Source organism: Mustela nivalis (assembly GCF_964662115.1).
Source record: "Mustela nivalis genome assembly, chromosome: 7".
NCBI lineage: Eukaryota > Metazoa > Chordata > Mammalia > Carnivora > Mustelidae > Mustela > Mustela nivalis.
In genome coordinates, this window is record NC_139026.1 from 134,644,461 (window position 1) to 134,667,989 (window position 23,529).

Sequence of the window (23,529 nt, forward strand, 5' to 3'; positions counted from 1 at the left end):
CCAGCTGGCTCCCTGCTCAGCAGGGAGTTGTCTTCTCCCTTGGAACCTCCCCGCTTTGTTTTCTCTCTCCCTCTCTCACTCAAATAAATAAATAAATAAATATCTTTAAAAAAAGAAAGAAAAATGAAGATTTTATTTTTTGAGAGAGAGAGTGAGAGCATGAGCAGGGGGAGGGCTTAAAGCAGGGAGCCAGATGTGGGGCTCAATTCCAGGACTCCCAAGATCATGACGGAGCTGAAGGCAGACACTTAAATGACTGAGCCACCCAGGCACCCCTGCAAATAACTTTTTATACAGACCTGTCCTCTAGAAGGCATTTTTTTTTTTTTCCTGCCATCTGGTTATGATTGACCTTTGCTCCCAGGAAGCCCTAGCTGATCTGCATTCCTGTCTTCATGGTGACCCACAATGAGACTTCAAAGTTACAACATTTTTTAGTTTACAACATATGCTTATATGCTCAGCTGCTATTCCAAAGCACCAGCACCCTGTTCTGGCTGCCGGGCCCCCTGACTTTAGCCACACATACCCTTCCCTTCACACTCAAAAGTCTTACGTGAAGCCCATATGTTCGTGCAGACCTTCATAATGAAGTACCACTTAAGGATTTTGCTTGTCTTTCCTGCCAGTAGATGGTAGTTGGGACCCTTCTAAGCTCTTAAAGAGGTTCAAATAATGCTACAGGAAGAGCCTGGACTTTCCTTTCTCCTTTGTTACTAGGCCTGTATCTCAAGCCTGCTTTAAATCCCGTGGAGTGCCTTTTCTTATGAGGTGATGAAAGGTCTCATACTGACCTTCCCAGAGTGGTGGGCGTCACCTTTCCCGAGAGGCCATGTTTTGGGTATAATATTTCATTAAATCCTCTTAACAACCTTGTTAAATAAGGCAGTTAGATGCCTGTTTTATAGAGGAAGACTTGAGATAGAGAGAAGTGGCTCGTCCAAGAGCAAATAGCTGTGGTTATAGAGTTAGGACCACTGAGTTCAAGACACGTTCCATTATGGCAAGCTAACACTACTAATTGCTAAATTACTACTTCATGACTGGTTCACCTTACTTTGAAATATATGGGGTAATTTAAGTTTTGATATTAGCTCTGATATTATTCAAAATACTCTTATGAATTTTATATATTTGGTAAATGTTTTTCATATCAGTATTAAAATAGTAACATTGCTTATCATCCCTTTTTATATGTAGCAATCGCCAAATAATTGCCCAACATAGAGAAGAAAGAATTAAAAATTTTTCGCAAAATAACAATCCAGGTAAGACTTTTCAGAGTGAAGTACTTTTGGTGGTCACATAGATGAAGTCAGAGCAAGGAAGTTTTGATAATGAAAGAACAGTGGGAAAAAAAAAAAACCCCATTGTGTAAATTGCATAAGCTCACTTTCTTGCTTTCTTCCTTTCTTTCTCTCTCTCTCGATTTTATTTATTTATTTGACAGAGAGAGTGAGAGAGCACAGGCAGAGGGACAGGGAGAAGCAGGTTTCCCACTGAGCAGGGGGCCCCATGTTAGATTCAGTCCCAGGGTCCAGGGATCTTGACGTGAGCTGAAGGCAGATGCTTACCCAACTGAGCCACCCATGGGGCTCTATTTTTTTTCTTTCTTAATTTCTTTCTTAATAGTCTAGTATTCAGAATTATTTAAGAAGTTCAATACTGTCATGAACAATAGGAACAAATCCATGAGAGAGACTGGACTCCAGGAAACAAACTGAGGGTTACGGAAGGGAGGGGTTGGGGGTATGGGGGAACCGGGTGATGAGTATTAAGGAGGGCACGTGTTGTGATGAGCACTGGGTGTTATATGCAGCTAATTAATCATTGAACACTACATCCCGAAACTTACGATGTAGTATATGCTGGCTAACTGAACATAATTAAAAAAAAAAAAAGGTACCTCAGTGTGAACAACAACGAAAAAGGAAGTTAATTGTAGGTAATTTAAAATATGAGACATTATTGTCTGAAAAGGAAATTTATTATTTTAGTCATGACCCCTAAAATCCCTTATATGTTTGTGTAAATAAGAGAAATTTTTAAGTTAGTATGTTTTATGTTTCCTCTATAAGCATATTAAAACAACTTGAACTTGTTATGAAAATGGATCTTTTAATTTTTACAAGTGGATTACATTTAGTAAGTATTATTACATACTGATTTGTCTCAAAAAAAAGGAGCTATCCTTAAAACTGGGAACTCTACAATACCTTCCTGGTACCATAGACAAATGGCAAGCAAAAAGAACTGGAAAACTTAGCTAGTATGCAGCACTACCAATGAGACTGTTTGTTTTTTTTAAAGGTGACTGTCTGGTACAGAAATCAGAAACGAAATGCCTTGAGAAACATAGGTTGTTTTACATATTGTTATGTCAACAAGATATCACAATTAACAACTTCATTTCTCATTAAAGAGAATGAGATATGTTGACTTTATTAGAACAACATTTTCTTCTGTTTGTTGCACAATTGTCATAATACGATAATTTTGTTTGAACACATTACTCTGTTGCCATTAGTAAAAAGATTATCATAATAAAAATTCAAATGGGGCAACTCTGAGGCTCAACAGATTATAATAAAAGCAGACAAATGGTTCACACTAACAAAAATGCTACCATTGCTCCCTAGGTGTGGCACCTAGTGCATTGTACAATCTGAAATGTATGAAGAAACCTTTAACTTAGTAGACTTTTATCAAAGAAAGTCTGTATCAAGAAAATCTGGTTTGGTTTTGCAATTTACTCATTTTCATTTGTTCACTTAGCAAATAACTATCAAGTGTCTTTAGCTACTGTCACTCTGATGTAGAATACAGACATTCAAAAAACACAATCCTTGCCCTCCAGGAGTTTGTTATTATCATTGTCATTTTATTATTTACTCTATTTTTACTACTTGATTTTTATTATTTACTTTACTTTATTCCATGCTTACTATGTGCCAGAGTCCCCTAGTGCTTATAATTATGATTGTTATGTTTTTATTGGTACTTAATATGTAAGTTGGTAGTGAGGAATTAGAGTTTTAGGAGAGTGGGTAGAATTTAAGGTAAGTATGCAGACTGAGTAGTAAGTTTGCCAGGTAAAGAGGCAGAAGAACCATGTTTGGAAGGAGGAATGTCCATCAAGATTACATGTTTTGCAGAGGGAACAGCAGTGTGGACGCTCAGATGTATGAGTGAAATTTGGAGCACTTAGGAGCAGTTCAATTTTACTGGTGCAAAAAGTGTGCTATGGGAATGGTTGGAATGAGTGAATACTTAGCTAAGGCAAGCTAATGAAAGTTTTTCAGTACCATAGAAAGGTGTAGATCTTACCATGTAGACCTTGGGAAATTTATCAGGTTGAATGCTTTAAGCTGCAAATAACAGGTGACTTATAATAGTGACTAAAACAGGGCCACCTGGATGGCTTAGTCAGTTACACGTTGACTCTTAGTTTTAGCTCAGGTCACAGTCTCATGGGTCATGAGATCAAGCCCCACATCCCACAGGGCTCCATGCTCAGCATGGAGTCTGCTTGACGATTCTCTTCCTCTGCCATTCCTCCCATTTGTGCACTCTCTCTTGCACGGGTTCACTCTCTGTCAAATAAATAAATCTAAAAAAAGCAAACCAAACCAAACAGTGACTAAAACGGTAGGAACCAGAATTGTTTTGATGGTTCAGTGATGTTACCAGGATCCCAGTTGTCTCTTTTTAGCTTTGAAGTTGGCATTATTTTATATGCCCTTTCCTGATTGGCTAATTAGCAACAGTTCGAGGCATATTCTCACATGACAATATCCAGTGACTGGAAGGACTGTTTTTCTTTATATGTTTCTTTTCTTTTTTTTTTTTTTAAAGGTTTTATTTATATATTTGACAGAGAGAGACAGGCAGAGAGGGAATACAAGCAGGGGGAAGTGGCAGAGGGAGAAGCAGGCCTCTTGCTGAGCAGGGAGCCTGATGTGGGGCTGGATCTCTCTGCCTGCTTCCCCCTCTCTCTCTGCCTGACTCTCTGCCGAATCATGACCCAAGCCGAAGGCTAACGCTTAACAGCTGAGCCACCCAGGCACCCCATATGTTTCTTTTAAATAGGAAGAAAACTCAAGAGGCTTGCAGTAAATTTCCTCTAATATCTTATAAGCTAGGTTATATCACGTGCATGTTCCTAAACCAGCCGCTGGTAAATCAGGTACTGTGATTAGCTTAGAATGATAATTTCTCCTTTTGAAGCTGGGGTAAGGCCACGTTCTTCATGTTTGGGCCAATAAATATCTAAATAAAGTTGTGGTTCTCCAGCAAGAATTAAGACTGTGGCATGGTTATTGGGGAGTATTTGATGCAGGGATTCACTGGAGAATGTGAAGCAGAAGGGTAACAAGATTAGATTTGAATTAGTGCCTTCTGGTTGTGGCACAAAATAGGCATCACCAAACTTTTTCTCTAAAGGGCCAGAAAGAGAATATTTTAGGCCCTGTGGTTTTTCAACTATAACTACCATTATAGTGTGAAAGCAATACGTAGCAATACGTAGGTGAATAGCAAGAGCCAACCATCTGGTTCTGTAAATAAAGTTTTATGGGGGCACAGGCACATGTGACTGGTCCAACTTGGCCTGTGGCCATAGTTTGGTCACCCCTCATGTGGAGGATAGTCCATTATGAAATGTTCACTCTTCTATACTGAAAAAGTCAGGAGGCTCAATTTATTCAATTTACAATGTTGTTCTTTTTCTAGACCTTATGTGTTTTTTAATTTAAACCTTAATTTTAATTTAAAACTTTTTAATTTAAAACTTTTAAAAAGATTTTATTTATTTATTTTTAAAACTTTTTAAAAGATTTTATTTATTTGAGAGAGAGCACAAGTAGGGCAGAGGGGCAGAGGGAGAGGGAGAAGCAGACTCCCCATTGAGCAGGGAGCCTAGTACTGGGCTTGATCCCAGGACCCTGAGACCATGACTTGAGGTGAAGGCAGACGCTTAACTGACTGAGTCACCCAGGTGCCCCCTTTCTCATTTTTTTTGCTTAAAAATTTTTTATCCATTTAATAAATAACAATATTAGTTGGTGGCTTTTTTTTTTTCCTTCTGGAAGTCATCACTTAAGAGCTCATGTTTGAGTGGGGCAGTTGCAGGGGAAATATAAAGCAGAGATAGAAAAGAGGTATAGTTAGTACAATTTCATGATTATTAAATGTATAAAGGGGAGAGAGGGGGATGCCTGGGTGGCTCAGCCATTTAGTGGCTGCCTTCAGCTCAGGTCATGATCCCAGGGTCCTGGGATAAAGCCCTGCATTGGGCTCCCTGCTCCATGGGAAGCCTGCTTTTCCCTCTCCCACTCCTCCTGCTTGTGTTCCCTCTCTCACTGGGTCTCTCCCTGTCAAATAAATAAAATCCTAAAAAAAAAAAAAAGGGGCACTTGGGTGGTTCAGTGGGTTAAATATCTGCCTTCAGCTTAGGTCATAATCCCAGGGTCCTGGGATCGAGCCCCACATTGGGCTCTGCTCAGCAGGGAGCCTGCTTCCCCCTCTCTCTCTGCCTGACTCTCTGCCTACTTGTGATCTCTCCCTCTCTCTGTCAAATAAATAAAATCTTAAAAAAAAATCTTAAAAAAAAAAAGGGGAGAGAGGAAATCTTAGAAGAGTTTTAAGTTTCCAGGTTGTACAGTAACATTTAAATTGGCCACAAAGAGGGCGCCTGGGTGGCTCAGTGGGTTGAGCCGCTGCCTTCGGCTCGGGTCATGATCTCAGGGTTCTGGGATTGAGTCCCGCATCAGGCTCTCTGCTCAGCGGGGAGCCTGCTTCCTCCTTTCTCTCTCTCTCTCTCTGCCTGCCTCTCTGCCTACTTGTGATCTCTCTCTGTCAAATAAATAAATAAAAAATCTTAAAAAAAAATAAATTGGCCACAAAGAATAAGTAGGGCTTTATCGGAGTGCAGTGGGAATAGGGAAGACCAGGTATTTTCTGTATATGTTGAATTTGATGGAATATCCATGTAGTACATTGTATAACCAATGTAGTATATTTTCAGTAATTGGATAATTGAATACTAGGAGTTTCTAGCTGGAGATAGAGCATCAAGTTTGGAGGCGCTGATTTGAAATAATCTGATTAGAATTATTAGGCAAAGTCATAGCTTGGACAATGATTGAGCTTGTCCATGATGGAAAAGATATAGAAAGAGATGAAGGCCAGTGAGCAAAAGCCTGGGAATACCAATATATAAGGGGTGGATGGAGGTGTAAGACTTAGTAGAGAAGATTGAGGAGTGGCTGGGGAAACATAGGAGAGGAATTAGAGGAAATGTTTTAGAAAAATTAAAAAAAAATTTCAATACCAATTAATTATATCAAATCACTAAAGTAAGTTGGATTTAACTTTTAAAAGCTCTTTGGTGGTAACCTTTTCAAAAGAACCATTTTTGAGTTGTAAGTTCTGTTATTTATGTGATTGGTACGTTCTTTGTCCAAATGTGGAAAAGTAACACATCAAGTAAGGTCCTCCCTAACTTTTTTGTAACTGCAGTACCTACCTGGACAGGGTCAAGTCAAGTCAAGTGGAAATGGTCTAGCCTGGTGAGTAGACTGGCCAACATTTTTCCATAATTGTCAAAACCTAGGGGTCAAGTGTGAGGAAAAGTGTTGTCTTTCTTACCTGTTTCGTGTAGAGATACTTGAGCCTTTCTTCAAGTCCTTGGTACACTCTCCTGAATGAATACTAGAACAAAAATCTGGAAGCAATAGGCAGGAAGCCACTGTCAGGCCCTATCTCTGATATGGAATCACGATGCAGCTGTATTTTGACAGTTTTAAATTTTGATCAGATATACTTTATACAGACCAGCAATTTGGGAGAAGCTGACCACTTTTAAGTATTTTATTGCAGGAAACTAGTATAATATCAAGGAGAAAATACAAGGTAACATGCTGAATATACTAGTTCAACGTTGCTAGGGATTCTGTGTCAGTAAAAAACGTCAGTAGTGGACTATTTTTGTTAGTGCTGTCTCTCTCCATCCTCTTTCATTTGCCTTGTTCTGATATCTCCACTTTTACCGCTTTTTTCTGAATTTCATCTCTAAAGAAAGTGCTAAGGAAAACTGTCTTGGAATCTATCAATATTGGAACATATTTCTACTATATGTATATTTTCTTGTAACAGGCTACTGCATCTAAAATGTATTTCATATTTTGTTGTTTCTTATGCTAAACTTCTGTCACTGTACCACAGTGACAGAGTTAGTGATGATGTTTGGCCAAGATCGAAAGCATTTTCTGGATTGTCAGAAATTTTTACCTGTTAACAGTTTTAATGTGACATGCTTTTATATTTTTTCAGAAATTGGTAAACTGTGGCTTAACAAGAATATGTGGCCAATTAGATTGACAAGTTTTTAACCCTCTCTCTATATAAGATAACTTCCTTTGTTTTCCCCCAAATGAGTACTGTTGATCTTTAATGATGAAATCCACTATTTTCAGGGTAGAGTGGATAACTCATCCTACATTTTGAATGTAGTATTTCTGACTTTTTGACCAGTTTGTCAACCAACTGCCTTTAATAGGTGAACTGTTTTTAATTCTATAAGAAATTAAGAAAAAGAGTCGAAACAAAAAACCTCTATAATCAATAGTTGTTATTATACTGTGTATGATAGTTACATATTTTTCTATAATTATCCCAGTTACCTTAGTGATTCATAACCACAATAAAAGTGAATTAAGCCCTATTTAGTTGGAGAAAATTTATGTGTCCTTTTAGGTTTTTTATAGGAAATTTTATACTGTAGAACATATTGGTAATCATCAGAATTCTCTTTTTTCCCAATTAAAAGAAGATTGTTGCTTGTTTCACATTATTTTCTGACATTATTTCATCTATTCCTCTTAAGCCTTTATTCAAATGGATAGAGAAATACAGGAATCTCCCAGGCACATCCTAAGAAAAACAGATTCAAGGAAAGGTGTTCTGTGAAATAACCTAACAGTAATTGTGTGTTAAAACATCAACCTTAATCATAAAAATTGCATATGATGCATTGGTATTAGAGGCTCCCAAAATGACACCCAGATTTGGTTATTTACTGGAAGAACTCACACGTCTCAGCATATTTGTACACATGCCTGCGGTTTATTATGGTGAAATGATACAAAGCAAAATCAGCAGAAAAAAGGTGCATGGAGTAAAGTCTAGAGGAAGCCAAGTGCAGGCTTCTAAGAATCCTCGGCCTATGGGTGTGCTTAATTCCTCCAGCATTAAATCACAACAACTCGTGTGAGATGTTGTCTGCCAATACAAGAATCTTATAGATACTCAGTGCCTGAAGTTTTCTTTAAGTGATAATCATGTAGGCATCTTCTCCCTAGCATATATCAAAATTCCAGGTTCCCAGAAGGAAATCAAGTAATAAGTACTTGATAAATCACTTGGTTTGTACCAACACTTAGCAGTCTCAATGGATACCTTTTTTTTTCCTTCACAGTAAATAGACCTTATTTTTTACAGCATCTTCAAGTTCATTGCAAAGTATTAGCAGGAAGTACAGAGTTTCCATTTACCGCATGTTCCTCTACAAGTGTGACCTTCCTTGTTGTCAACATCCTGAACCACAGTGGTACATTGTTATATTTATATTAGCTCATCTTTATCATCCACAGCCCATAATTTACATCAGGGTTCATTCTTGGTGTCATACATTCTATGGGTTTTAACAAATGTGTGATGACATGTATCTATCATGTGGTATCACATAGAATAGTTTCACTGCCTTAAAAGTTCTCTGTGCTGTGTCTGTTCATCCCTCCCTTTGCTGCAGCCCTTATCTCCTAACTTAAAAAGTTTTACTTTTACCAGAATGTCATATAGTTGCAATCATACAGTGGATATATTCTTGAATGTTTAAAAAATTAAAATTCCGAGGTAATTGAATATAGTGATTCAAGATAATCTTTGTCCTTTGTTATGTTCATCAGTGTAGGATCTGATGACATATGCCTTATAGACTGAAAAAGTGTGATTTCTACAAACGTTTGTCACGTAGTGGGGAGGGTTGAGAACAATGACATCATATCCTGCTACCTAGCACTAATCTTTGGTACCATTCTGGTCTAAGAGGTAGATCCAGATAGACTCTCCAGCAATGAAAGTAGGTTGTCTCAAGAGGTTATACTTTATAGAACCAGAATCACTAAAAGCTTTCATACTTACCTTGCAATTGGAAATAAGGCCAGACAGAGTCTGTTTGCTATGTTTTGCCATGCTGCAAAGTAGAGTGGCTGTAGACCAAACTTTGTGATGAGGTGTTTCACCCCAAACTTAACAGCCCCTGCTGGAGATCTGGAGAAGTTCTGTTGTGTTACAGCAAAATAAGTATAGTCTCTTTTAACTTTGCCTCATAGTGAAAGTCCTGAAGAATCCAGAAGAATCCTGACATTGTCAGTCTATGATGATGATTCTGCTAATGACACCATTTTCTGTCAGTCTCAAGGGTTTGGTTAAAATTGTGGTCATTATAAACATCCACTTGTAGGTATCAAATTCTGATGGATACCATTCTTTTCTTCCATTTGGTAAATGTAGAGGAGAAAGTAACATTTCTTAGCGAATTAATTGCCTACCAATAGTATAATTAATATTCACTCCAGTGTGGTTGCCAGGTATGGTCCCGAAGAATACTTTTTAACACAACATCAGTCTTACACTTTGAATATTCTGTATTTTTCTGTTGTTGATTTAAAATGTACTTTGCTTTTTTCTTTAGTGACGAATAAGACTTTTGAAGAAGACTCTTTAAGCAGGTAGGATTTTTTTTTTTTTTTTTTTTACAAATTCTGTGTTAACAAGGGAATGCAGAGAAAAGCATTTGTTGAGAGTTCTACTGTGTGCTAGGCACTATATTATGTGCTTGGCATTTATTACTTATATAGTCATTACAATAGCATCACAAAGTAGATGTGCTGTTACAGTCTGTTTTTTTATTAATTAGCTGTGGTTCAGGAATTTGATTAATTGACCTATGATTCTATAGTTAAAGAGTAGCAGACCCAGAAACTGCCACTGCTGCTAACAAGAGCTTGAACACTGTGAATTTTCGGTCTTTGAGGGGGCCATGGTGCCCCCCGTGAGGCATAAAAAACTAGTCAGTTACTCACAGTTTGAAATTTCTGGCAGCGATGATGACTTTGTTTCCGCAACCACACCTTTGAATAAGAAGCCCAGAACAACACCAAAGGAGTTAATACTAGAAACAAGGAAACCTAAACTGAAGAATCTCCAGAAAGAAGATATCCCACTACAAGAGAAAAAAGGATGGCTTTAGGTGAGGAACTCACCAGCGAGACTTAGAAGTGGCGCTAGCTTTATCAGTGAAGGAACTTCCAGCGGTCACCATTGATGTGGGAGAGGCTCGAGATACAAGCACCAAAAAAATGTGGCAGCAGTGAAATTGGGATAATGACTAAGGCTCCCCATCTCTCCGATTGCAGTGTAGCCAGTGATGATTTAGATTTGGATAAGCTTACCGAGGAAGATGATGTGTGCGGTGCTCAAGGGAAAAGAAAAGCAGCATCAAAAGCTGTGGTACAGCAGAGGAAGAGTCTTTAGGAAGGCAGTCATGGCGGTAGTGCTGACGACTCTGAACCAACCCCCTGGTGGAGAGTCTGAGGATGAGTCTGATTTTAGGGAGAGTGAAGATGATGATGCAAACTTCACTGTGGGAGAAAATAAAGTGGAAGAAATTAAAAAGAAAGAAGTGAAGGTAAAATCCCCAGTTGAAAAAAAGGAGAAGAAACCTAAATCCAAACGTGATCCAAAGTCACTTTGGAAGTGACTTCAAGAGATTGTGCTCCAGCTGCCCTGAAATCAGAATCTCAGCCTTTACCATAAAAGGCTTTATCAGTGAAGAGGCCATTCGGAAACCATTACAAATATGCAAACCTTCAGCTGGAAGCAGAAAACCTAAGTAGATGCCACCAGCGCTGTCGGGAAGCAGCAGCAGCAGCAACAGCCCCAGGAGCCCACTGGCAGGGGTCTCTGTTAAGTCTCCAAATCAGAGTCTCTGCTTTGGTTTGTCAAGATTAGCACAAGTGAAACCTTTGCATCCAAATGCTGCTAGTAGCTAAGTGTGGTAGTCAACAAAGGTTTGATTAAGAGAATAAGAGTTTTACAAGTGTGTTCATTTTTGAATTGTGTTTCTGTTTACGAAGTATCATAATATAAAGGAATCCTTTAACGTAAAAAAAAAAAATGAGTAGTAGACCCACGATTTGACTGTCAGCCTGCGTGACTCCCACATCAATTCTTTTGTCCCTCAGCAGCACTGAGGATAAGGTACAGATCCTAGTCAGATCAGCTCAGAAAGTCAAATTTAGTTATGTGTTTGCTGATTTTTCCTAAGAAACCAGGTTAGTCCAAGCATTTGTTCTAATATATTTGACAACTAGTGATAACTAGGGGTAATTAGTGCAGTGGCAACTAGTCTCTTGTTTTTACTGTCCAAGATTTTAGGATGGCTCTCATTACCTATGGCCATAGTATATAGCTTTTACATAAGCAAGACCTAATCAGGCAAGTTCTTAGAGATAGAGATGTCTGCTCTCCTTGAGATGAATGCTTTTTCCAGAAGTGATGGATATGTAATCTAGGTGTAGGCCATGATACGTTAATTAATTTTATCATCTATTTAGAGGATATTTCTAAATGATTCTCTATTTACTGACTTCCCATTCTAGTTTTCCCTTTAGGCTAGTTCCTTTGACCAGTTCCTTGAAGTTTTTTCTTTTTTTGTAGATTTTTTTCCTTTTCTCCATTGACTTTTCTTGTTCTTTTTTTTTTCTTTCTTCTCTGCTTTTCTTGGTGTTCTTTTATTCCATTAACTTTTTCCCTTTCTGCCAGCTAAGTATTTTCTGTTTTTCTATAGACAAAATCAAAAGCACATAGAATTTCAGGATTTTAGGGCATCTTAGAGATGAATTAATCAAAATACCCTCTGGTACTACAGCCTGTGTTTAACATCTTCACCAAGTGATTATTTAAATGGAGAATTTGAAATACAAGAGAGATTAAAGTGACTTACTTGGATATGATAAGTGACAGAAATGAGATTTACATTCAGGTTTTTTCCTTTTTTTCCTCATCTTAATAGGTGAATGTTTTAATAATAGAAAGATGGGGAGTGGGTCTAGTGAACACAGTGAAGGTGCGTAAGGAAGGAATTGGCAGGAGAGGTCGAGTTTCAAGAATAACGACACTGGGTTGGATAGGAATAAGATTTAGAAAGGATGTCAGAATATTTGGGCTTACGATAAGTTAGATCAAGATGTATTACAGAAATGAAGGATATACACACACAGAAAGGAATGAAGGACACAGGATATTGGGAGTTGTTTAGAAAAGCACATTAAAATAAAGGGTTCAAGAGAATCATGAGCAGTTTTTTTGTTGATTGTTTGAATTGAATAAACTAGCATACTTCAGGTTTTCTGTTGAGAGGTATTAAAATCATTTGAGCCACGTGGAAGGCTTTTTACAGCATATAGGAATGTGATATCATCTACTTCCAGCCCAATCTTGGCTTAGATCCTCTCGAGTAATGGGGGAATGGAGATTCTGAACCACACAGATATATGGCCCAAGGTAGGGGTCTCCTCACTCCACCTCTTTTTCTAATTCTCTGATGTCCTTCCCATGTACATGTAGGGTTTGGTGGGCTAGGACTGGCTATCAAATCCGTAACAGAGCTTCATTTGGGTAGTTGGTAACATGTCTACATTGAGATGATTACATGGATGACTTTCAGTTTAGCTTGTCCTCCAGGAGCAGGAAATGGCTCCTACTCTTGGTCATTTGATACTATGCTTGTTTTGGGAATCTGCTTTCATAGGCTAAAGATTTAAAAGTTTGGAGGGTACTACTAAGCCCTGCAAAAGAATGATCTAAGAGCTCACAGAAAGAAAATATTAGGCTGTGTATAGGGAAATAGAGGCACAGCTACCAGGACTCTATTTTTATAGCAGTCTCTCTTCTTGGGTATCTCAGTGCTTATGAAGGTTATTAAGGTCTTGCTAGTTCATATAGACCTAAATAAGGCAGGACCTGTGTAGGGGAAAAAGTTGGACCCTATAGTTTTTAATCTCTCTGGGAACAGTATTCCCACCTATAACATAAATTTGTTCTTTAACATGTGTATATTTGTTTGTTTATTTATTTAAATTGAAGCATAGTTGATCCATACTGTTACGTTGTGTTTCAGGTGATTTAAGAACTCTGAATGTTACACCATGCCTACCACAAGCGTAGCTACTATCTCTTACTGCATGATGCTATTACAATACCCTTGACTGTATTCCCTATGCTGTACTTGTACCCCTGTGACTTACTATAACTGGAATCCTGAACCTCCCATTCCCCTTTACCCATTTTGTCCATCTTCCCACCCCATTCTCTTCTGGCGATACAGAATTCTCTGTATTTCTGGGTCTGTTTCTGTTTATTTTTGCATTTACTGCTCTTGCCTCAGGAGCAATAAAAGCAAAAACAAACTGTTGGGACTACATCAAAATCAAAAGCTTGGCTCACGTGACTGGTTGGGCGCCGACGTGGGCAGCAGCCCCCGCGCCCGCCCGCTCGCCTGCCCGCTCGCCCGCCCTGCGGTCTGGTCCCTGCGCTGTCCACTCCCATCGCCTGCGCAGAACCAGGTCCGTGAGCTGCCTGAGTTGCCGGCGAGGGGCGAGCGGGCTTCAGCGAGCCCGAGGAGGCGCATGCCTGCCCGGGCCCCACAGGTCTGTCTGTCTGTTCCCTGCACTCTGCAAGGCTTTCTAGAAAAGGAGGAAGAACCTGTTTAGAATCCCTTCAGGACAAGGAAAAGAAGGGAAAATTCAACATGGAAAATCGCTACAATGAAAATGAAGGAAAGCTGGAAGTTGAGGGAAAGCCTGAAGATGAAGTAGAGCCTAAAGATGAAGGAAAATCAGATGAGGAAGAGAAGCTGGAAGTGGAGGAGAAGCCAGGGCATGAGGGAAAGCTCCAGAATAAGGGACAGCCAGATAATGGGGGACAACCAGAAGATGAGCGAAAGCAAGAAAAGCAGGGCAAGTCTGAAAATGAGGGAAAACCACACGGTGAGGGCAAGCCAGAATCCCTGGCAAAGCCTGAGAGTGAGCCATGGGCTGCTGAAAAGTGCCCAGCTGAAGATTATGTGCCCAGGAAAGCAAAAAGAAAAACAGACAGGGGGACAGATGATTCCCCTAAGGACTATCAGGAGGACTTACAGAAAGGCACTTGGGCAGTGAGGAGATGATGAGAGAATGTGGAGATATGTCAAGGGCTCAGGAAGAGCTAAGAAAAAACAGAAAATGGGTGGTTTTCATTGGACGCAAAGAGATGTACAGGATCTGTTTGCCCCAAGGGGGCAGCGGGGTGTCAGGGGCATGAGGGGCGGAGGTAGGGGCCAAAAGGGTTTACATGATATCCCATATCTTTAATGCCTTTGGCCTTCAATTTTAACTTCTCTAATGAGAATATTGCTGACCATGCTTTCCCTGACAGGCATTTGCCAGGCTATGTGCTTTAACCTTAAGCTCATACTTTGCTTTAGGTGTCACTCTTGTTACCAGCAGCCTTTTGATCCAACTACAATGTTCTCTGTCTTTCAGTAGGGAATTTTCACCCATGTTCATGGAAGAAATGTTCATGGTACACTGTAAAATAACAGGAAAGAAAATAGAGTTTTCAGAACCACAAAAAAAAAAAAAATCAAAAGCTTTTACACAGTGAAGGGGTCAATCCACACAATGAAAAGGCAACGTATCGAATAGGAGCAGATATTTTATTTGCAAATGACATAGCCAATAAAGGGTTAGTGTATAAATAAAAAGAATTGATAGAGCTCAGCACCCAAAACACAACCCAATTTAAAAATTATCAGAAAACACGAACAGACATTTTTCCAAAGAAAATACACAATGACCAACAGGCACCTAAGAAGATATTCAGCATCACTCATCATCAGGGAAATGGAAATCAAAACTACAATGAGATACCACTGCCTACCTGTCAGAATGGCTAAAATAAAAAACATAAATAACAATGTTGGCAAGTATGTGGAGAAAAAGGAATCTTCTTGGATTATCGGTGGGAATGCAAACTAATGTAGCCTCTGTGTTAACAATATGGCGTTTCCTCCAAAAGGTAAAAACTGAACTACCCTACAATCCAGTAATCATACCATTGGGTATTTACCCCCCAAAATATGAAAATACCAATTTGAATGGATACATGTACCCCTATGGTTACTACAGCATTAGTTACAATAGTCAGCCCGAGTGTCCATTGAGAGATGAATGGATAAAGAAGAATTGGCACATATATATACAATGGAATATTCAGCTATAGAAAAGAATGAAATTTTGCCACTTGCAGTGAAATAGAGGGAACTAGAGAGTATTGTGCTAAGTGGAATTAAGTCAGAGAAAGACAAATACCATATGATTTCACTCATATGTAGAATTTAAGAAACAATAGAAATGAGCAAAGAAAAAAAACAACAAAAAGCGAGAGACAGACAACCAAGAAACTGAGTCTTAACCATAGAGAACAAGTTGATGGTTACCAGAGGGGAGATGGGTGGGGAAACAGGTGAAATAGGAGCTAAGGGTTAAGGAATGCACTTGTCGTGATGAGCACTGGGTGATGGGATTACCAAATCATTATATTGTATACATGAAAGAATACAGCACTGTGTGATACTGGAATTAAAATAAAAACTTAATAATAAAAACAGAGGCTAAAGTTCAATTACATCAAGAAACTTCATTCAATAAATAAATAGATGACCTTTCACTTGATTTTTCTTTTTTATTAACTTGTTTTTGTTGTGTATTTTTGCTCTAAAGTATTTCTATTAAACCTGGTGATGATAATGCTTCATGGCCTACATCAGATGATGAAGACTTAAGTTTGAATATGAAGGTAATTTACTCTCTTGTGAAATTAATTTTTCTGCTTTGAACGTAGTTTTGTGTATTATTTACTCTTAAAATTTAGCAGTGGCCTGCCTATCATCATTTTATGTTTGAAGTGGAAAGTTGGTCAGAACAAACCATTTTATAGAAATATGACAAGTTGAATTTTTTTTTTAACTCTGTTAAATATCAAAGGTAGAAATAATGGGCTGGAAATATATAATGACAGGAAAATTATATGACAGGAAAATTCCTCCCATGATGGAGGAAATACGGCATTTGATCAAGAATAAGGATTCTTACTGTGAGTTTTAAATTATCATGACTTTTCTTTCTTTTCTTTTCCTTTCTCTTTTTCTCTTTATCTCTCTTTTTCTTTTCTTATAACATGACTTTTATAATACTTATGCCTAAATGAATCTTTAGTGGACCCAGTTTTTTATTACAGATTGTTTTTTCTTGGACATTTTTTATTTTGGTAGCATACAGTTTTATGAAAGAAGATTTTGTTTTTTGCTATTTCTGTCCCTTGTTCTACATTTAGACCAAAATAAGATTGGAAATTGTGGAAATTTAGAAATTTAAATTGCCTCTCAAAATTTATATTGCAAAGGCATTCTACTGTGTTTTCAAAATAATTGCATAAAGAGTATAGTTAAAACTCTTTATCTAAGTGAAGAATACATGTTTTGCCTAAAATAATAATTAACACTAGAAGCAGAGGCTTTTCATACCCATATGGTAAAATGTCTAATTTCAGAAATCTTTTATATTATAGTTTTAAAAAAATATCTACTCATAATCTTTGTATCAGATTCTAAGATTCAAACTTTTATTCACTTTATATTTATTTAAATATTCATGTTAAAGCTCCTGCATCATTATAAGCTATTGGATGTTAGGAAACATAATTGTGCATCTCCTAGAACACCTAGAATAAAACCTTGCTTGAAGAAGCAATTTTAATATTTTTTGAATGTGAATTAATGAGCAGACAGATGGAATTCTATATAATGGAATGTTATAAGTAATGTAATGTGCATAATATGTCATAATTAAATATAAAAATTTTTTGAAATACATAATTTAAAAATTTATATTCCCTTTTCATGTATAGGATTTATAAGTGCAAATGAATTATGTTGAGGAAATAAATAAATAAGAAAGAAGGTTACAATATATTTCTAACTATCCTTTAGCTGTGAGCTTAGAATTTTAGATAGAGAGACTGTCTTTTTTCTCCTGTATTTTTTTTCCTGCTTTGTTTATTTGACCATAGAATTGAGGGTCCATATATGGACTCTATTCTGTTCCACTGGTCTATGTGTCTGTTTTTGTGCCAGTTCCATATGTTCATCATCATTAGCCATCAGAGAGATTCAAAGCAAAAACACATTGAGATACCACCTTACACCAGTTAGAATGGCCAAAATCAACAAGACAGTAAACAACAAGTGTTGGAGAAGATGTGGAGAAAGGGGAACCTTCTTACAGTCTTGGTGCAAATGCAAATTGGTGCAGCCACTTTGGAAAACAGTGCTACCCTATGACACTGCAGTTGCACTTCTGGATATTTACCCCAAAGATACAGATGTAGTGAAAAGAAGGGCCATCTGTACCCCAACGTTCATAGCAGCAATGGCCACAGTCGACAAACTGTGGAAAGAACCAGGATGCCGTTCAACGGATAAATGGATAAAGAAGATGTGGTCCATATACATTATGGAGTATTATGCCTCCATTAGAAAGGATGAGTACCCAACTTTTGTATCAACATGGACAGGACTGGAGGAATGCTGAGTGAAATAAATCAAGCAGAGAGAGTCAATTATCATATGGTTTCACTTACTTGTGGAGCATAAGAAATAACATGGAGGACATAGGGAGATGGAGAGGAGAAGGTAGTTGAGAGAAATTGGAAGGGGAGAAGAACCATGAGAGACTATGGACTCTGAAAAACAATCTGAAGGTTTTGAAGGGGCGGGGCGTGGGAGGTTGGTTGAGCCAGGTGGTGGGTATTAAGGTGGGCACATATTGCATGGAGCATTGGGTGTGGTGCATAAACAATGAATTTTGGAACACACACATCTCTCATAATCCTCACCCCAGGAGAAAATGTAGGCTAGTAAATGGCAGAACTGAGATTTGAATCTACATTTGAAGGATTCCAAAACCCATGTTCTTTGTGTAATGGTGCTCATTTGACAATGGTGAATATTATAATTATTTTACCAAATGTGTTATTTGTAATCCTTAATACTATTAATTTTTTTCCAGAATACCTCAAAACCAAACTTAAGAAAACTAATGAATGTTTCTCAGCGTTTCAAGAACTGTAAGCTGTTTGAAGACTTGTGTTATGCACTGATTTTTGTCCATTCTTATGTTAGTAACTCGAAATTACAGCTATTTTCATATACTCTTTATTTTGTTTTTTACTAAGTGGAAACAGAACTTGGCCTTGTATCACCGCGAGATGAAACTTTATTTGAGGATGATAATTCTGATAACAAATGTGAAGATACGTTTGGTGTTCCTTCCAAACCATCTGTTGACATCTGTGACTCTTCTCCTCCTGCTTTGCCATCGCCTGATTCTATTCTAAAACCTCCTTTCACATTGTTAGGCCTTGGTCTTACAAAGGTAAGTTGTTTCATTTTAAACTTTTTCCCTATATTTTTTCACATTTCATCCTCTTGAGCTTTTTTTTTTTTTTTTTAAGATTTTGTTTATTTATTTATTTGTCAGACAGATATCACAAGTAGGCAGAGTGAGAGGAGGAAGCAGGCTCCCCAGGACCCTGGGATCATGACCTGAGCTGAAGGCAGAGGCTTTAATCCACTGAACCACAAAAGCGCCCCCTCTTGATCTTTCTAATGAAAAGAATCTTAGGAAGAAATGGAAGTCCTCAAGATCATAAGAGAAAGCAGTGTCATACTGGTAGAGAGGTAATTGGATTGAGATTTATAAAGGTTGGTGGGAGTGAACAGTTCTTAGGTATGCCATTATGGGAGGAAAGAATTACAGAGCAACTGGAAAGAACAGCTATAGATGGAATATGAAGATGAGGGAGGAGGTGAAGGGAAAGAATTCATTTAAGAAGGGCTAGATGACTGTAAAGCTTGCAGAATTGAGAGAGATTATTATAAAAACACAATAGCAGTTGTGGGGCTACGGGAGAGCAGATACTCTACATTATAAAATATGGCAGAAATTATTTTAAGTGCGAATTAAGAAAACAGAGTCAGGTAATAAAAAAAATGCTCACTCCTCTGAATGACTTACAGCTTATTTCTATGAAGAAGTGGAAGAAAATTTTATTCTTACTTTTAAGTTGATGAAGTGTGATATTGTATATTTAATTTAGCAAAACCTGTGTTTATAGATTAGCCTTAATCAGATTTATTATGAATTTTGAATTTTGGCCGTTATCTTTCTTGTTTTTTTTTTTTTTTTTAAGATTTTATTTATTTTTCTGTGTGTGTGAGAGAGAGTGTAAGAGCAGGGGGAGGGGCAGTGGAGAAGCAGACTCCCTACTGAGTAGGGAACCTGATGCAGGACTCGATCCCACAACCCTGGGATCATGACCTGAGCTGAAGGCAGATGCTTAACTAACTGAGCCGACCAGGTGCTCTTTCTTGTGGTTTCTAATTTATTTACTGTGCGGTATAATCTTGGTAAGTTTTAGATCTTTTTGAGAATAAAGAGTGGAGATAAGTAAACACCTTTACGTAGTCTTTTCATTACTTAAAACTGAAATTTATGACTATGTAAGTGAGGTTCTTAATCTTTATCCATTAAATGAAATAAATTTTAAGCTGCAATACTCTTGAAAAAATATAAATTTTTTTTTTTTAAGATTTTATTTATTTATTTGACAGAGATCACAAGTAGGCAGAGAGGCAGGCAGAGAGAGGAGTAGGGGGAAACAGGCTCCTTGCTCAGCAGAGAGCCTGATGTGGGGCTCGGTCCCAGGACCCTGGGATCATGAGCTTAGCTGAAGGCATAGGATTTAACCCACTAAGCCACCCAGGTGCCCTTAACATCTTGTTTTTTTTTTTTTTTTTTTTTTAATTTTATTTATTTATTTGAAAGACGGAGATCACAAGTAGGCAGAGAGGCAGGCAGAGAGAGAGAGAGAGAGGGAAGCAGGCTTCCCGCGGAGCAGGGAGCCCGATGCGGGGCTCGATCCCAGGACCCTGAGATCATGACCCGAGCCAAAGGCAGCAGCCCAAACCACTGAGCCACCCAGGCGCCCCAACATCTTGTTTTTTGATTCTGATTTATTTTTAATTGTATCTGCAATAGACACATACACACACATCAAATGAATGAACTCACAATTTATAGTTTTTTTCCTAATATGAACTAGTTGTCATTATAGAATCGTAAGGAAGGAAAGGTTGCTAACAGAGTATACAGAATTATTTCTGGAAGATTATTTTTACTTTTTCAAATATCTCCAACAGTGGATACATTTTATATTATCAGGAAACTTTAGTATTCATAGCTATTAGTTTTGGGGGGTTCTTTTTTTTTTTTAATTTTATTTATTTATTTGACAGAGAGAGAGAGAGGGATCACAAGCAGGCAGAGAGAGAGGAGGAAGCAGCCTCCCCACGGAGCAAAGAGCCGGATGTGGGGCTCGATCCCAAGACCCTGGGATCATGACCTGAGCTGAAGGCAGAGGCTTAACCCACTGAGCCACCCAGGCGCCCCACTGGGGGGTTCTTTTTAAATTTAAAAAATTTTAAGTAATCTCTATACCCAGCATGGGGCTTGAACACACATCCCTGAGATCAAGAGTCACACTCTCTTCCCACTGAGCCAGCCAGGAGCTCCCATAGTTGTTAAATTTAACACGTGAATTCTTTCATATCTGAAATTCAGAAATACTGGTGATTTAATTAATTAATTAATTAATTAATGTCCCTTTCTTCTTTCCTCATGTGAATATTGGGTCCTACTTGATAATGACACATGTATTTGGAGACTTTAAAACCTTCAACTTGGATGATCATGATTATTTTTTAATAATAGATTCTTTCTCTGGTCACTACCTACTGGTGAAATATGCTGTTCACAGTGGAATAAGAAAACCATGTGAATTTTAAAATAGAGTTTTATATTTTTCTCAGATATCATAGTAGTAATTAAAAATGCCTCAGAATTTTAAAATCCCATATTTCTCTTATATAATAGAAATCTTTTAAGATTAATTTTTAAAAATGAGTATTCTTACGAAAATCTTGGTGTTTTGCAGTTAAATATTTATTAATCTTTTTTTTTAAAGGATTTCATTTATTTATTTGACAGACAGAGATCACAAGTAGGCAGAGAGGCAGGCAGAGAGAGAGGTGGAGGCAGGCTCCCTGCTGAGCAGAGAGCCCGATGCCGGGCTTGATCCCAGAACCCTGGGATCATGACCTGAGCTGAAGGCAGAGGCTCAACCCACTGAGGCACCCAGGCATCCGATATTTATTTTTTAACATCATGAATAATGTCAAGTTAAACCCACTGAGCCACCCAGGTGCCCCTTGGGTTCCTTTATGTTCATCTCTCATTGCTGTCAGAGTGACCTTTCTAGAATATATTTGTGGTGATGTAACTCCTCTGCTTCTTTAGTGGATGCCCATTACCTGAAGGAGAAAGTTCATATTCTAGCATCACACTTGCCTTTTTTGTTTCAGTCCTGGTTTTCCAATTCTGTCTCTCTATCCCACTTCCAAAAATTGTGTTCCAGTTTTGCCACCTTCTGTAGCTATCGTCACTTACTGTGTTATTCCATACGTCATCCTTTTGCTCATTTTACCTTTTCTAGAATGCCCTTCACACTGTCTTTGTGTAGTCTCTCTCTCAAGATACAGCCCTACCTTTGCAGCATTTCCTGAGCTTCCCATATACAACTGTTTTCCCCTTTGTGCCTTCACTGTGCTTTATTCACTTCACCTGTAGAACTAGTAAATGATACTCTTCTGTTCTTGTTTTGGTCCATCTCTACCCCTACTAGTATACATGGCAGTCTCTTTTATTTATATTTCCAGCTTCTCCCAGGATAGTGCCTATGACTTGACGGACGCATTTGTCTTTCTGAGTGAGTGGGTGAGCACGTGAATTGATGTGATGTTTTCTGAAGTCGGGTTTTTGTTTTGTGTTGTTTTTATAGGAAGGAGAGGAGCGGCCAGCGATTGAAACAAAGGACGATGGTATCACTGAAAGTGTTCCACAAGCGCAAACAGTTAATGACTGTTTGACTTCTGCTGACAGGGCAGATAAAAATGATAGACATGGTAAGTTAGTGAACATCTCTGCATTTTTTTTTTTTTAGGCTTAAATGCTAGTATAAAAAAATATCACAGTATGTAGATCCAGTTATGTTCCCCATTTCATTAAGATATATTTTGTTTTCTTTTTGCTGTCTTTCTTTTTAAGTATACCAGCTTTTTCTTCCTGAAAATTCTTCAACCTCTGAAAATCTTTACTGCTTTTACTTTTATTTTATTGAAGTATTCATGAAGGGAGGATAGGCTTGTATATACGTTTAAAATTCATAATACGTGTGACTATATTTTATATATCTGTGTATCTGTGACTATTTTATAGTTATGCTGTCAGCATTAGGATTTGCAGAACAAAATGAAGAATCACCTTGGGATTCTGAGGTACCATTTTATTATTATTTTAAAATAAAAGCAAGGAGTGATTTTAAATCGTAAAAGGGATGCTTAGACTTTACTCTCTCATCTCTGCATTTGTCCATGCAAACTATTTCCTTATACTTTTTACCTGTAATTGATAAAATATTTATGTGCTAAATATAATAATCAGCATAATACAGTTCTATTAATTTACAAACTTAACCTAATGAAAGCTGTGTAGTATTATTGCAGAAAACAGAGGCTTAGAAGTGATAAGGAATTAGTTTGTGTTTTGAAATTAAGTTATCTAAATAACCAAACAATTACTGCCGGCCAGCTTATGGCCAGATATATGATTCTGTGGTGTATATGGATGTGCAAAACTCCTAATGAGATCTAGAAAGAGTTTGGATTTTAGTGTTTTACAAGTTGGAATTTGAAAAGATAATGCCTGGGACTTGAAAGTGTATCTATCTGTCTGTCTATCTATTTATCTATATGTATGTATATGCATATGTATATGTATGGCTTTTATTATACACTTTTGCTATTTTTAAGTCTAATTGCTTTTGAAGTAGGAAGTTCAATAGGAGATGAGTAAAGTTTTTGGGGAATCCAAAGTTATATGTGGAGTTTGGACTGCACGGCTATTAATGCCCTTAACCCTTGCATTGTGCAAGGGTTGATACCTAGTATAGTGACTTGGTACTTGAGACCTTCTCAGTGAGCTTGTTGTTGTTATTTTTTAGAGAAAAAGAAAGAGAGAGCATGTGAGAGGGGTGGGGAGGGGCAGAAGAACAGGGACAGAAAGATTCCCAAGTAGGCTTTGTGCTCATCATGGAGCCCAATGTGGGGCTTAATCTCCCAACCCTGAGATCATGAACTGAACTGAAATCAACAGTCAGTTGCTTAACTGACTGAGCCATATAGATGCCCCC

The 23,529-nt window shown here is 37.9% G+C and overlaps 1 protein-coding gene and 2 pseudogenes across 3 annotated transcripts in view; all 3 read left to right on the top strand.

The window, feature by feature from the left end:
- ANKRD26 (ankyrin repeat domain containing 26) overlaps positions 1 to 23,529 on the top strand; it is a 144,496-nt gene that overhangs the window by 8,860 nt on the left and 112,107 nt on the right. Inside the window, exons 6-12 of the mRNA XM_082740860.1 lie at positions 1,201 to 1,268; positions 9,755 to 9,791; positions 15,885 to 15,960; positions 18,231 to 18,288; positions 18,397 to 18,596; positions 22,120 to 22,243; positions 22,557 to 22,615. Of these exons, the coding sequence (XP_082596986.1) occupies positions 1,201 to 1,268; positions 9,755 to 9,791; positions 15,885 to 15,960; positions 18,231 to 18,288; positions 18,397 to 18,596; positions 22,120 to 22,243; positions 22,557 to 22,615 (622 nt within the window). The remainder of the gene's footprint in view (positions 1 to 1,200; positions 1,269 to 9,754; positions 9,792 to 15,884; positions 15,961 to 18,230; positions 18,289 to 18,396; positions 18,597 to 22,119; positions 22,244 to 22,556; positions 22,616 to 23,529) is intronic.
- On the top strand, positions 10,103 to 11,375 carry LOC309869546 (RAD51-associated protein 1 pseudogene; annotated as a pseudogene). Its single transcript has one exon. The product of its transcript is annotated as an RAD51-associated protein 1 pseudogene (transcript).
- Positions 13,659 to 14,683, top strand: LOC309869550 (annotated as a pseudogene). The gene has a single exon. The product of its transcript is annotated as an uncharacterized misc_RNA (transcript).